The sequence below is a fragment of the Triticum dicoccoides genome, chromosome 3A, assembly GCF_002162155.2.
Source record: "Triticum dicoccoides isolate Atlit2015 ecotype Zavitan chromosome 3A, WEW_v2.0, whole genome shotgun sequence".
NCBI classification, from domain to species: Eukaryota; Viridiplantae; Streptophyta; class Magnoliopsida; order Poales; family Poaceae; genus Triticum; species Triticum dicoccoides.
The window spans coordinates 560932986-560946869 of NC_041384.1; the positions used below are offsets into that span (position 1 = coordinate 560932986).

The window sequence follows — 13884 nt, forward strand, 5'->3', positions numbered from 1 at the left end:
GGGGCACGGCGACGCCGGGGCGGGGGCGGGGGCGGAGGCGGAGGCGGTGGCCGTAGAGTCGTCCGCCATTTCCGCGGCCGCGTGCGTGCGTGCGCGCCGGCGAGCTGGCGCGCGCGACGGGGAGAGATCAGGGAAAGGGGCGCTTTGGATCTCGGGCGGGCGTACGGGGCCTGAGCTGGCAAAGTGTTTTTTTTTTCACTTGTTTTTCCTATTTTTCTTGTCCGTTAGCACAACGGAGTTGGAGTGTCCGGCTCGTGCTCCTGTCCAAAGTCTAAGGGGATGTTTGGTTTCACGGACTTTTTTTTTTGTATTGAGACTAGAAAAAATCCTTAGCAAACCAAACAGGGTAGACTTTTTGGAACTTTTTGTTAAAAGTCCTTAGAAACACCTTTTTGAGAGTCTTTTCCAAAAAGTCCTAGGGACTAGAAAAAGTCTTAGAACTAGAGAACCAAACACACCTAAATCTGGCTTGTCTCCGGGGAGACTTGCGGCGTATTTGCTTGGGAATCGAAAATCGTGCATATTTGAAGCATTTCGGGACTTAACCAAGTCTCGGTCAAGTAATATAGTATGTAGAAAGAAAAAAGAAAAACTGAAAAAAAATGTACGAATCTCCAGGCAAAATTAAAGGAATATAACATCGAGACATAACGAAGTCTAAGTCGACTGAGACTTAACAAAACTGTTTCGAGAAACTTTTCCGACCTAATAGCGCAATTTTTAAATTAATGCGAATGGACTATCGTTCTTGCCTCTTTCCTCCTCCACAAGAAACTACTCTCAGCGAACTAGGGTTTCTCCACCTCCCGTCCGTGCCGCCACCGGGCCACCTCGCCTCCCATGGCCTTTGGGCCGTGGAGGTGCAGAAGACCCCGACACCTCGCTAACGGGAGGGGTCTCGCTCTCGTTCTTGTTTGCTTCAGCGTCTTGGTTGTGACTGTACGGTGACGGCGATGTCCCCTAGTAGAAATAATGTCTCACATGTTCGATTTTCATTCTGATGGTGCGTCTAACTTCATTGGAGGACATGTGGTGGTGTGTCTTCATCGGATCTCACGGGATTCGATTGGTGCTAGTATTTAGTAGATCTGTTCGGATCCATCTTCATTCATCTTCGGGTGTGTGTCTATAGGGTCCTTTCGATCTACGCTTCTCTTTATCGACGGCGGATATTGTGTTGGTGCTGTCGTGGTTTTGTCACGGCAGATGTCCTAGTGTGAGGACTTAGTTATGGGGCCATCGCAACGTAGTTAGCTTAAAGGGGTTAAAGCGGGACAAAGGACGCAAGGAGTTTTATACTGGTTCGGCCCCTTGCGGTGAAGGTAAAAACCTAATCCAGTTGTGATGGAATTGCTAGGGTTTCGAAGACCAGGGAGCGAATACGCTTTGCGTGGCTCTCGATCTGTTGTCTTTTTTCCTCCCTAAACCGCCGTCGGGTCGTCCCTTTATATACACAGGTTGACGCCCAACGGTTTACAGAATCTCGGCCAGCTCATAATCGTGTCCGCCTCGGTTTCTACCATTTCTTATCTTACAATACAAGTTATACATCTTATGGCGGTTTACATCTACAGGCCCTAATCCGCCTTTGGGCCTTGGGCCTTCTTGTTAAACCTCCTTCGTAAAGTGCCTTGCCTTTGTGGGCTTCAATAGGAATAACTCACCATAAGTATAATCCGGCCCCTCCTGGGCGGTTTATACTTAATAGTTATATCCCAAACATTAGATCCCAAATTGATTTGAACCGGTTCATGTCAATTTTTAGTATTTAGAAAAATTCCTTATTTCAACACCTGCTGAAAAACCTTGTAAACCGCCGTGACGTCATCTCCGAGACCATAATAATTCGTCGTGACGTCATCTGCCATTAGCTTTACACCGATCCCAAATCTTTTAGTGTATCTTCTTTAATGAATTTCCGAAAATCGAGGCGTCTGCATGTCTATAGATCCGTTTTTTGACCTCCTCGATTCTCGTGTGTGTCGCTTATCCCTTCACCTTATAAATAGGGTCGGGGGTCATTTTCACTTTTCCCCTCGTGCCTCTCAGCCTCATTGTCTTCCTCGCGTCGCCCCAGCACCTCAAGCTCCACCGGCGCCGTCGAACTTCGCCTCTGCATCAACTTTGGACGTTGCATCACCCTGGACGTACCAGAGAATCGCGGCGCCTCTCCGTTGTTCCTTCAGCACCAGTAAGCCTCCCTTTCCTCCACCGTAGATCCAGTTCTAGGGTTTGAACGTTCCTCGGTGTTCGTCGGCGCTCATCACTGCGCTATAGTTCCCTTGATTGAAACCTCAATATTCAACATGTATAGCAATGGCCATAGTTCTTTTTCATCAGTACATCTTGTTTAAGCAAAAAACTTCAATCTGAATCCAATCTGAACCTTAATCCACTGCTTCGGTATCCATGTTTGAGGTTTGAATATATTTTCATTTCCCGACCTGTGATAGATCCAAAATTATAGTGCCAACTTGTGAAACATGTTTTTCCTTTACTTAGTTACTTCATATATGTACCTTTCATACCAATATAGGCGGTTTAACCTTTAGAAAATGATAACCCGCCAGGTACCATTAGTCCCCTCATAAACCGCCAATCGCTTTATCATTGTAATTCTGATAGCATCAACCTCCGGTTTAACAATTTTGCATGCTTGAACACCTTTCGTCCCTTAACCTGCAACGGTTTATGCTTGTTGAAAGATCGTGGATGTCGCCTAGAGGGGGGGTGAATAGGCACTTTAAAATAATTACGGTTTAGGCTTAAACAAATGTGGAATAAAACTAGCGTTTAATTTGTCAAGCACAAAACCTAAAACAACTAGGCTCACCTATGTGCACCAACAACTTATGCTAAGTAATATAAACAACTATGTGATAGCAATATATATAACATGAAACACTATGGCTATCACAAAGTAAAGTGCATAAGTAAAGGGCTCGGGTAAGAGATAACCAAGACGTGCGAAGACGACGATGTCCCGAAGTTCACACCCTTGCGGATGCTAATCTCCGTTTGGAGCGGTGTGGAGGCACAATGCTCCCCAAGAAGCCACTAGGGCCACCGTAATCTCCTCACGCCCTCGCACAATGCAAGAGGCCGTGATGCCACTAAGGGACCCTTGAGGGCTGTCACCGAACCCGTACAAATGGCAACCCTAGGGGGCGGTCACCAAACCCGTACACTTTGGAAACCCTTGGGGCGGTCACCGGTACCCGTCAAATTGCTCAGGGTGATCTCCACAACCTAATTGGAGACCCCGACACTTGCCCGGAGCTTTACACTACAATGATTGAGCTCCAAACACCACCAACCGTTTAGGGCGCCCAACCACCCAAGAGGAACAAGCTCAATGGTACCAAGCACCCAAGAGTAATAAGCTTCTCAACTTGTAACTTCCACGTATCATCGTGGAGAACTCAAAATGATGCACCAAATGCAATGGCAAGGGCACACGGTGTGCCCAAGTCCTTCTCTCTCAAATCCCACCGAAGCAACTACTGCTAGGGAGGAAAATGAGATCTAGATCCAAGGGGTTCCCCTTACATAGAGGAGAAAGTGATTGGTGGAAATGTGGATCTAGATCTCCTCTCTCTTTTCCCTCAAAAACTAGCAAGAATCCATGGAGGGATTGAGAGTTAGCAAGCTCGAAGAAGGTCAACAATGGGGGAAGAAAACAAGCTCAAAGGATAAGGTTCAATGGGGAAGAAGACCCCCTTTTATAGGACCTCCCGAATCCAACCATTATGTGCTCAGGTCGTGCACAAGCGGTACTACCGCTTGGAGGAGCGGTACTAGCGCTTAGCACGGCCAAAACAGCCCAACGAGAGAGAGAAACACGAGTTGTAGTTCTGCTAGAGAGATAGTACCGCTCTGGGGAGAGGAAGTACCTCTTATCACTCATAAGCGGTACTACCGCTCGGGTGGAGAGGTAGTACCGCTTACCGCTTATAAGAGGTACTACCGCTCTACTACCACGAAACTCGACACGAAAAGACGCATCCCCAGAAGCAGCGGTAGTACGCGTGGCATAGGGCCGCGGTACTGCCGCTTACAAGTGGTACTACCGCTCTAGGGAGCAGTACTACCGCTTGAGGCTTTCAGGAACACAACAGAGAAAACAGAGGATGCAATAAAGCCTGAACTGCCACAACTTCTACATAAGACCTCCGAATTGAGAAAACTCAAGCTTGTTGGAAACAAGACGACGAGTAGCATCAAAACAGCGAGGGGAGGTATGCCTAACAAATGAAGGAAAGAAACCTCCAACCGAGAAGAACCGTCATAACCTCCAACATCGAAAACATCATAGAAGATGCAAGTGAACTCCGTTTTCGATGAACTCGAGCAAGTGAACTCCGTTTTCGATGAACTCGAGCTTGTCATCAAGATGACCATAAGCTCCAAAACTCATAAAGAGAACCAAATAAGAACCAAGAAAGATGATGCAAGGATGCAATGGTTTGAGCTCTCTACGAACGATACGGTCAAGCTACTCATCATCGAGCCCCCCTTGATAGTACGGCAATCGATCCTATAACCTGGTCTCCTAACTACCACCATGAGACCGGAAAAATAGAAAACCTATCAAGGGCAAACCTTTGGCTTGCACATGGGCCACTTGAGCTAGATGATGACGATCTTGACTCCCTCAAGTTGGACCACCTTTCTTGATTGTGTTGGCTCGATGAAGACTAGTTGATTGCTCCCCATACTCCACTATGGGTGAGCCACTCTTCCGCACATCTTCATAAATCCATTGTTACCACAATGGACGGCAAGCTTCAAGAATTTGATCTCTTCATGATGCTCCACTTGAACTTGCACACCGCAACCTAATCCCACAAAGAACTCTCACGAAGACCATGGGTTAGTACACAAAGCGTAATTGACAATGCTTACCATACCATGGGATCACTTGATCCCTCTCGGTACATCTTCTACGCTTTGTGGGTTGATCAACTTGATTCACTCTTTGACTTAGTCTTGATCAACCTTTCACAAGACCAATCTTTAGGTAATTCCTTGAATAGCACCTTGGTCGACACAAACTCTCCTTGAAACCAACACATGTATTCCAAGAAAAGCCTATGGACAAAACCTTCAAATATAACTCAAGGCAGCCATTAGTCCATAGAGATTGTCATCAATTACCAAAACCACACATGGGGGCACTGCATGTCCTTTCACTTGTCAACCATGAATCTTAAACCGGCACAAACCTTCCTTCAGGTTGTCCAAGAAATGGCCAAGTCTTTTTATGCTTGTAACTGGGTTCCATCCCGGATTACGGAAGAAGATCTAAACGGATGTGTTATAACTGGCGCTTTACCGAAACAGAGTGAAATCCATTGGAGGGCTTCCAGTCTAGAAAGTCCTCCTGAGCCCAAGGATGGCGAAATAGTTGTGTTTGTTGATCATCTGAGCCGTGGTTTTAAACCTCCCAGATCAAAAAAATTCCGTGATGTGCTTGCTAGCTTCCAAATCCACCCTCAAGATGTTGGACCTAACTCTATGTCCAATATTTGTAACTTTCAAGTGTTTTGCGAGGCTTATCTACAAGAAGAGCCGACCATTGAACTGGTCAGAGACTTTTCTATTTAAACCGTCGTACTGAATTTACAGATGGTCCTAATACTGAACTTGGCGGCGTTTCAATTCAAAAAAGGAAAGACGCCAGCTTCCCTCACACCAAGCATCATAGTCACCCTAAGGATTGGAATCAGACTTGGTTCTATTGCAAAGATACGTCCCCACATAACGAGGATCCTCTGACGGGTTATCGTGCTCACCGGCTTACCAATACACACCCATTTCCCCAAAGGCTGACTGCAAAGGAACGGGCCAAATATGCACCACAGCTTGCAAAGCTCAAAGCCTTTGTGGCTAATGGTTTAACAGGGGTTGACTTTGTTCGTTGCTGGATATCTTGGGGTATTTTCCCTTTAAGTCGTCGCCCCGGTTTAATGTGCGAGTACACAGGGGATTTGAAAGACCCTCAACGGCACACCGACATTCAGTTAACTAATGCTGAAATCACTGAAGCTGTCAAAAAGATACTAGATGAATCGGTGGCTGTCTGCAGCAAAACAGGGCTAAGTCCCTTCTGCGTTTCAAATAAACCACCAGTTGTAAGAATTGCCTAGCTCCTATTTGAATCTGACATTCTTAACCCTTCCTTATAACCTTTGTCAATCTTTTAACAGGGTGACGACCCCTTTTGGAAGAAGAAGGCTCAGGATAAACCGGCCAAGACCCCTCGACCCAAGACAAAGGTCATCAAAAAGCCTGCCAAGAAGAAAACAGCTCAGCCTGTGATACATCTCCAACGTATCTATAATTTTTTATTGCTCCATGCTATATTATCTACTGTTTTGGACATTATTGGGCTTTATTATCCACTTTTTGTTGGAAATATGCCCTAGAGGCAATAATAAAATGGTTATTATTATATTTCTTTGTTCATGATAATTGTCTATTATTCATGCTATAATTGTGTTATCCGGAAATCGTAATACATGTGTGAATACATAGACCACGGCACGTCTCTAGTGAGCCTCTAGTTGACTAGCTTGTTGATCAAAAGATAGTCATGGTTTCCTGACTATGGACATTAGATGTCATTGATAACGGGATCACATCATTAGGAGAATGATGTGATGGACAAGACCCAATCCTAAGCATAGCTCAAAGATCGTGTAGTTCATTTGCTATAGCTTTTCCGAATGTCAAGTATCATTTCCTTAAACCATGAGATTGTGCAACTCCCGGATACCGTAGGAGTGCTTTGGGTGTGCCAAACGTCACAACGTAACTGGGTGACTATAAAGGTACACTACGGGTATCTCCGAAAGTGTCTGTTGGGTTGGCACGAATCGAGACTGGGATTTGTCATTCCGTATGACGGAGAGGTATCTCTAGGCCCACTCGGTAATGCATCATCGTAATGAGCTCAATGTGACCAAGTGGTTGTTCACAGGATCATGCATTACGGTACGAGTAAAGTGACTTGCCGGTAATGAGATTGAACGAGGTATTGGGATACCAATGATCGGGTCTCGGGCAAGTAACGTACCGATTGACAAAGGGAATTGTATACGGGATTGATCGAATCCTCGACATCGTGGTTAATCCGATGAGATCATCGAGGAGCATGTGGGAGCCAACATGGGTATCCAGATCCCGCTGTTGGTTATTGACCGAATAGTCGTCTCGGTCATGTCTGCGTGTCTCCCGAACCCGTAGGGTCTACACACTTAAGGTTCGGTGACGCTAGGGTTGTTGAGATATTAGTATATGGTAACCCGAAAGTTGTTTAGAGTCCCGGATGAGGTCCCGGACGTCACGAGGAGTTCCGGAATGGTCCAAGGTGAAGATTTATATATAGGAAGTCAAGTTTCGGCCATCGGGAAAGTTTCGGGGGTAATCGGTATTGTACCGGGACCACCGGAAGGGTCCCGGGGGTCCACCGGGTGGGGCCACCTATCCCGGAGGGCCCCATGGGCTGAAGTGGGAGGGGAACCAGCCCCTAGTGGGCTGGTGCACCCCCCATGGGCCTCCCCTGCGCCTAGGGTTGGAAATCCTAGGGGTGGGGGCGCCCCACTTGGCTTGGGGGGCACTCCACCCCCCTTGGCCGCCGCCCCCCTTGGAGATTGCATCTCCTAGGGCCAGCGCCCCCTAGGGATCCTATATATAGTGGGGGGAGGGAGGGCAGCCGCACCCTAGCCCCTGGCGCCTCCCTCTCCCTCCCGTGACACTCCTCCCTCTCCCTGAGCTTGGCGAAGCCCTGCCGAGATCACCGTTGCTTCCACCACCACGCCATCGTGCTACTGGATCTTCATCAACCTCTCCTTCCCCCTTGTTGGATCAAGTTGGAGGAGACGTCTTCCCAACCGTATGTGTGTTGAACGCGGAGGTGTCGTCCATTCGGCACTAGGTCATCGGTGATTTGGATCACGACGAGTATGACTCCATCAACCCCGTTCTCTTGAACGCTTCCGCGCATGATCTACAAGGGTATGTAGATGCACTCCCCTCTCCCTCGTTGCTAGATGACTCCATAGATTGATCTTGGTGATGCGTAGAAAATTTTAAAATTCTGCTACGTTCCCCAACAGTGGCATCATGAGCTAGGTCTATGCGTAGTTTCTATGCACGAGTAGAACACAAAGCAGCTGTGGGCGTGGATATTGTCGATTTGCTTGCCGTTACTAGTCTTATCTTGATTCGGCGGCATCATGGGATGAAGCAGCCCGGACCGACCTTACACATATGCTTACGTGAGACGGGTTCCACCGATTGACATGCACTAGTTGCATAAGGTGGCTAGCGGGTGTCTGTCTCTCCCACTTTAATCGGATCGGATTCGATGAAAAGGGTCCTTGTGAAGGGTAAATAGAAATTGGCATATCACGTTGTGGTTTTGGCGTAGGTAAGAAACGTTCTTGCTAGAAACCTATATCAGCCACGTAAAAACTTGCAACAACAATTAGAGGACGTCTAACTTGTTTTTGCAGCATGTGTCATGTGATGTGATATGGCTAAAAGGATGTGATGAATGATATATGTGATGTATGAGATTGATCATGTTCTTGTAATAGGAATCACGACTTGCATGTCGATGAGTATGACAACCGGCAAGAGCCATAGGAGTTGTCTTAATTTATTTATGACCTGCGTGTTAACATAAACGTCATGTAATTACTTTACTTTATTGCTAAAGCGTTAGCCATAGTAGTAGAAGTAATAGATGATGAGACAACTTCAAGAAGACACGATGATGGAGATCATGGTGTCATGCCGGTGACAACGATGATCATGAAGCCCCGAAGATGGAGATCAAAAGGAGCAAATGATATTGGCCATATCATGTCACTATTTGATTGCATGTGATGTTTATCATGTTTTGCATCTTATTTGCTTAGAACGACGGTAGCTTAAATAAGATGATCCCTCGTAATAATTCCAAGAAAGTGTTCCCCCTAACTGTGCACCATTGCGAAGGTTCATTGTTTCGAAGCACCACGTAATGATCGGGTGTGATAGATTCTAACGTTCGAATACAACGGGTGTAAGCCAGATTTACACACGCAATACACTTAGGTTGACTTGACGAGCCTAGCATGTACAGACATGGCCTCGGAACACAGAAGACCGAAAGGTCGAGCATGAGTCGTATAGAAGATACGATCAACATGAAGATTTTCATCGATGTTGACTAGCCCGTCTCACGTGATGATCGGACACGGCCTAGTTGACTTGGATCATGTTTCACTTAGATGACTAGAGGGATGTCTATCTGAGTGGGAGTTCATTGAATAATTTGATTAGATGAACTTAATTATCATGAACTTAGTCTAAAATATTTACACTATGTCTTGTAGATCGAATGGCCCACGCTAATGTTGCCCTCAACTTCAACGTGTTCCTAGAGAAAACCAAGCTGAAAGATGATGGCAGCAACTATACAGACTGGGTCCGGAACCTGAGGATCATCCTCATAGTTGCCAAGAAAGATTATGTCCTAGAAGCACCGCTAGGTGACGCACCCATCCCAGAGAACCAAGACGTTATGAACGCTTGGCAGTCACGTGCTGATGATTAATCACTCGTTCAGTGCAACATGCTTAGAACCGGGGCTCCAAAAGCGTTTTGAGCGACACGGAGCATATGAGATGTTCGAAGAGCTGAAAATGGTTTTCCAAGCTCATGCCCGGGTCGAGAGATATGAAGTCTTCGACAAGTTCTTCAGTTGTAAGATGGAGGAAAATAGTTCTGTCAGTGAGCACATACTCAAAATGTCTGGGTTGCATAACCGCTTGACTCAGCTGGGAGTTAATCTCCCGGATGACGAGGTCATTGACAGAATCCTTCAGCCGCTTCCACCGAGCTACAAGAGCTTTGTGATGAACTTCAATATGCAGGGGATGGAAAAGACCATTCCTGAGATATATTCAATGCTGAAATCAGCAGAGGTGGAAATCAAAAAGGAACATCAAGTGTTGATGGTGAATAAAAGCACTAAGTTCAAGAAAGGCAAGGGTAAAAAGAACTTCAAGAAGGACGACAAGGGAGTTGCCGCGCCCGGTAAGCAAGCTACCGGGAAGAAGTCAAAGAATTGACCCAAGCCTGAGACTGAGTGTTTTTATTGCAAGGGAAGTGGTCACTGGAAGCAGAACTGCCCCAAATACTTAGCGGACAAGAAGGCCGGCAACAATAAAGGTATATGTGATATACATGTAATTGATGTGTATCTTACCAGTACTCGTAGTAGCTCCTGGGTATTTGATACCGGTGCGGTTGCTCACATTTGTAACTCAAAGCAGGAGCTGCGGAATAAGCGGAGACTGGCAAAGGACAAGGTGACGATGCGCGTCGGGAATGGTTCCAAGGTCGATGTGATCGCCGTCGGCATGCTACCTCTACATTTACCTACGGGATTAGTTTTAAACCTTAATAATTGTTATTTAGTGCCATCTTTGAGCATGAACATTGTATCAGGATCTCGTTTAGTTCGAGATGGCTACTCATTTAAATCCGAGAATAATGGTTGTTCTATTTATATGAGAGATATGTTTTATGGTCATGCTCCGCTGGTGAATGGTTTATTCTTAATGAATCTCGAGCGTAATGTTACACATATTCATAGTGTGAATACCAAAAGATGTAAGGTTGATAATGATAGTCCCACATACTTGTGGCACTGCCGCCTTGGTCACATAGGTGTCAAACGCATGAAGAAGCTCCATGTAGATGGACTTTTGGAGTCTCTTGATTACGAATCATTTGACACGTGCGAACCATGCCTCATGGGTAAAATGACCAAGACTCCGTTCTCAGGAACAATGGAGCAAGCAACCAACTTATTGGAAATCATACATACTGATGTGTGCAGTCCAATGAGCGTTGAGACTCGTGGTGGCTATCGTTATGTTCTCACCCTCACTGATGACTTGAGTAGATATGGGCATGTCTACTTAATGAAACACAAGTCTGAGACCTTTGAAAAGTTCAAGGAATTTCAGAGTGAGGTTGAAAATCAACGTGACAGAAAAATCAAGTTCTTGCGATCAGATCGTGGGGGAGAATACTTGAGTCACGAATTTGGCACACACTTAAGGAAATGTGGAATAGTCTCACAACTCACGCCGCCTGGAACACCTTAGCGTAATGGTGTGTCTGAAAGTCGTAATCGCACTCTATTGGATATGGTGTGATCCATGATGTCTCTTACCGATTTACCGTTGTCATTTTGGGGCTATGCTTTACAGACTGCCGCATTCACTTTAAATAGGGCTCCGTCAAAATCCGTTGAGACGACACCGTATGAATTATGGTTTGGGAAGAAACCTAAGCTGTCGTTTCTAGAAGTTTGGGGATGTGATGCTTATGTCAAGAAACTTCAACCTGAAAAGCTCGAACCCAAATCGGAAAAATGCGTCTTCATAGGATACCCTAAAGAAACTATTGGGTATACCTTCTACCTCAGATCCGAAGGCAAGATCTTTGTTGCCAAGAATGGATCCTTTCTAGAGAAAGAGTTTCTCTCAAAAGAAATAAGTGGGAGGAAAGTAGAACTTGATGAAGTATTACCTCTTGAACCGGGGAGTGGCGCAGCTCAGGAAATTGTTCCTGAGGTGCCTGCACCGACTAGAGAGGAAGTTAATGATGATGATCATGAAACTTCAGATCAAGTTGCTACTGAACTTCGTAGGTCCACAAGGACACGTTCCGCACCAGAGTGGTACGGCAACCCTGTCTTGGAAATCATGTTGTTAGACAACAGTGAACCTTCGAACTATGAAGAAGCGATGGTGGGCCCAGATTCCAACAAATGGCTGAAAGCCATGAAATCCGAGATAGGATCCATGTATGAAAACGAAGTATGGACTTTGACTGACTTGCCCGATGATCGTCGAGCCATAGAAAATAAATGGATCTTTAAGAAGAAGACAGACGCGGATGGTAATGTGACCATCTATAAAGCTCGGCTTGTCGCTAAGGGTTATCGACAAGTTCAAGGGGTTGACTACGATGAGACTTTCTCACCCGTAGCGAAGCTGAAGTCCGTCCGAATCATGTTAGCAATTGTCGCATTCTATGATTATGAGATATGGCAAATGGACGTCAAAATGGCATTCCTTAATGGTTTCCTTAAGGAAGAATTGTATATGATGCCGGAAGGTTTTGTCAATCCTAAGAATGCTGACAAGGTGTGCAAGCTCCAGCGCTCGATTTATGGGCTGGTGCAAGCATCTCGGAGTTGGAACATTCATTTTGATGAGATGATCAAAGCGTTTGGGTTTACGCAGACTTATGGAGAAGCCTGCATTTACAAGAAAGTGAGTGGGAGCTCTGTAGCATTTCTCATATTGTATGTGGATGACATACTGTTGATGGGAAATGATATAGAATTCTTGGAAAGCATAAAGGCCTACTTGAACAAGTGTTTTTCAATGAAGGATCTTGGAGAAGCTGCTTACATATTAGGCATCAAGATCTATAGAGATAGATCGAGACGCCTCATTGGTCTTTCACCGAAAAAGGGTTTCCCCCCGCTTTATATTATAAAGCAAACATCACCGAGTACATCCGAGATACCGCACAACGCACACACCGCACACACCCAAGGCAAGATACAAAGGTGGCAGGCACCGACACACCACCCCACCGACTACCAATAGAGAGGTGAACCAGACCAAAATGAAGCCAGGCCTCCAAAGCGGTGCCTCCAAGAAGGATACGACCATGGGAAGCAGCCACCGCCCGATCAGCGAAGATCAGGTTTTCACCCGGAGCAAGACGACAAGAGTGTGAATGCCGCGACGGGGCCTTCAGGAAGGGTACGGCGGCAACGGCCACCGCCACCGTCGGCCAGTCAAAGGACTCGACAAGTGGTGTACCCCGGCACTCACACCCCACCGATGAACCTTAACTCCGTCATCCGCCCGCAACCACGCCACCCACGCGGTCATGTTTGCCTGCCCGCACCTGAGACGCACGCTCCGCCCACGAACGTCGCGCCTCCCGCCGCCAGAGCCGCCGCCCTGCAACCAGACAACCCCGAGACCCACACAAAGGCCCCAACTTTGGACCAACCGATGGCCCTCGACTGACGGAACCACCCGCAGATGCTCCGCTGGTAAACCTGTGCCAACCCGCCCACGGCCGAGGAAAGGGGGAGAAAGGGGAGCGGACGAATCCGGACCAGCAAACCGTGCCGGCGACAGGTGACGCGACCGCATCGAGGCCACCCATCCCTCCAACGAAGCTCCCCGCCGAGCACGGGGAAAGGGGGAGAAGGAGGAGCGGACGCATTCGGACCGGCAAACCATGCCGGCGACAGGTGGCGCGACCGCATCGAGGCCACCTATCCCTCCTACCAAGCTCCCCCGCGAGCACCCCCATGTCGTCCCACCATGGTAGCTGACACAAATCTCCGCGAGGCCATCGGCAACCGCGAGCCCGCCGACGAGGGAGACCAAATCAACCCGCAGCTGCAGCCATGGAAACTCACCGGAGAGGCCTCCTCGCGCCGTCCGTCAATGTCTGAGCGCCAGACCAGGAGGATCTGATGCAGACTCGACCAACACGCCCCACCAGCCACCACCACTGCGCCGCCACCCCCACCAGCCCGAAGCCAGGGCAGGGGCGGCCGCCCACAGATCCTTGTCGCCCGTGACCCGCACCACCGCAGCGCCAAGCCAGGAGCCGACCCAGGCCACCGGAGCCCGCCACCGACGCCCTGCCTCGTCGCACCCGCCGCCACGCCAGATCCGCCTGCCGCCATGACTGCCCGCACCGGCCGCTCGCCGCCCCCGCCGCTCCACGCATCGGCGCGTCCTCCGATGCCCAGCCCGTCGCGCCACTGTCACGAGCAGC

General features: G+C 47.7%; 1 protein-coding gene across 1 annotated transcript in view; it reads right to left on the reverse strand.

The window, feature by feature from the left end:
• LOC119272562 (WD repeat-containing protein 13-like) overlaps positions 1-69 on the reverse strand; it is a 4352-nt gene extending 4283 nt beyond the window's left edge. Inside the window, exon 1 of the mRNA XM_037554029.1 lies at positions 8-69. Coding sequence (XP_037409926.1) covers positions 8-69 — 62 coding nt within the window. The remainder of the gene's footprint in view (positions 1-7) is intronic.
• Between the last annotated feature and the right edge of the window lie 13815 nt (positions 70-13884).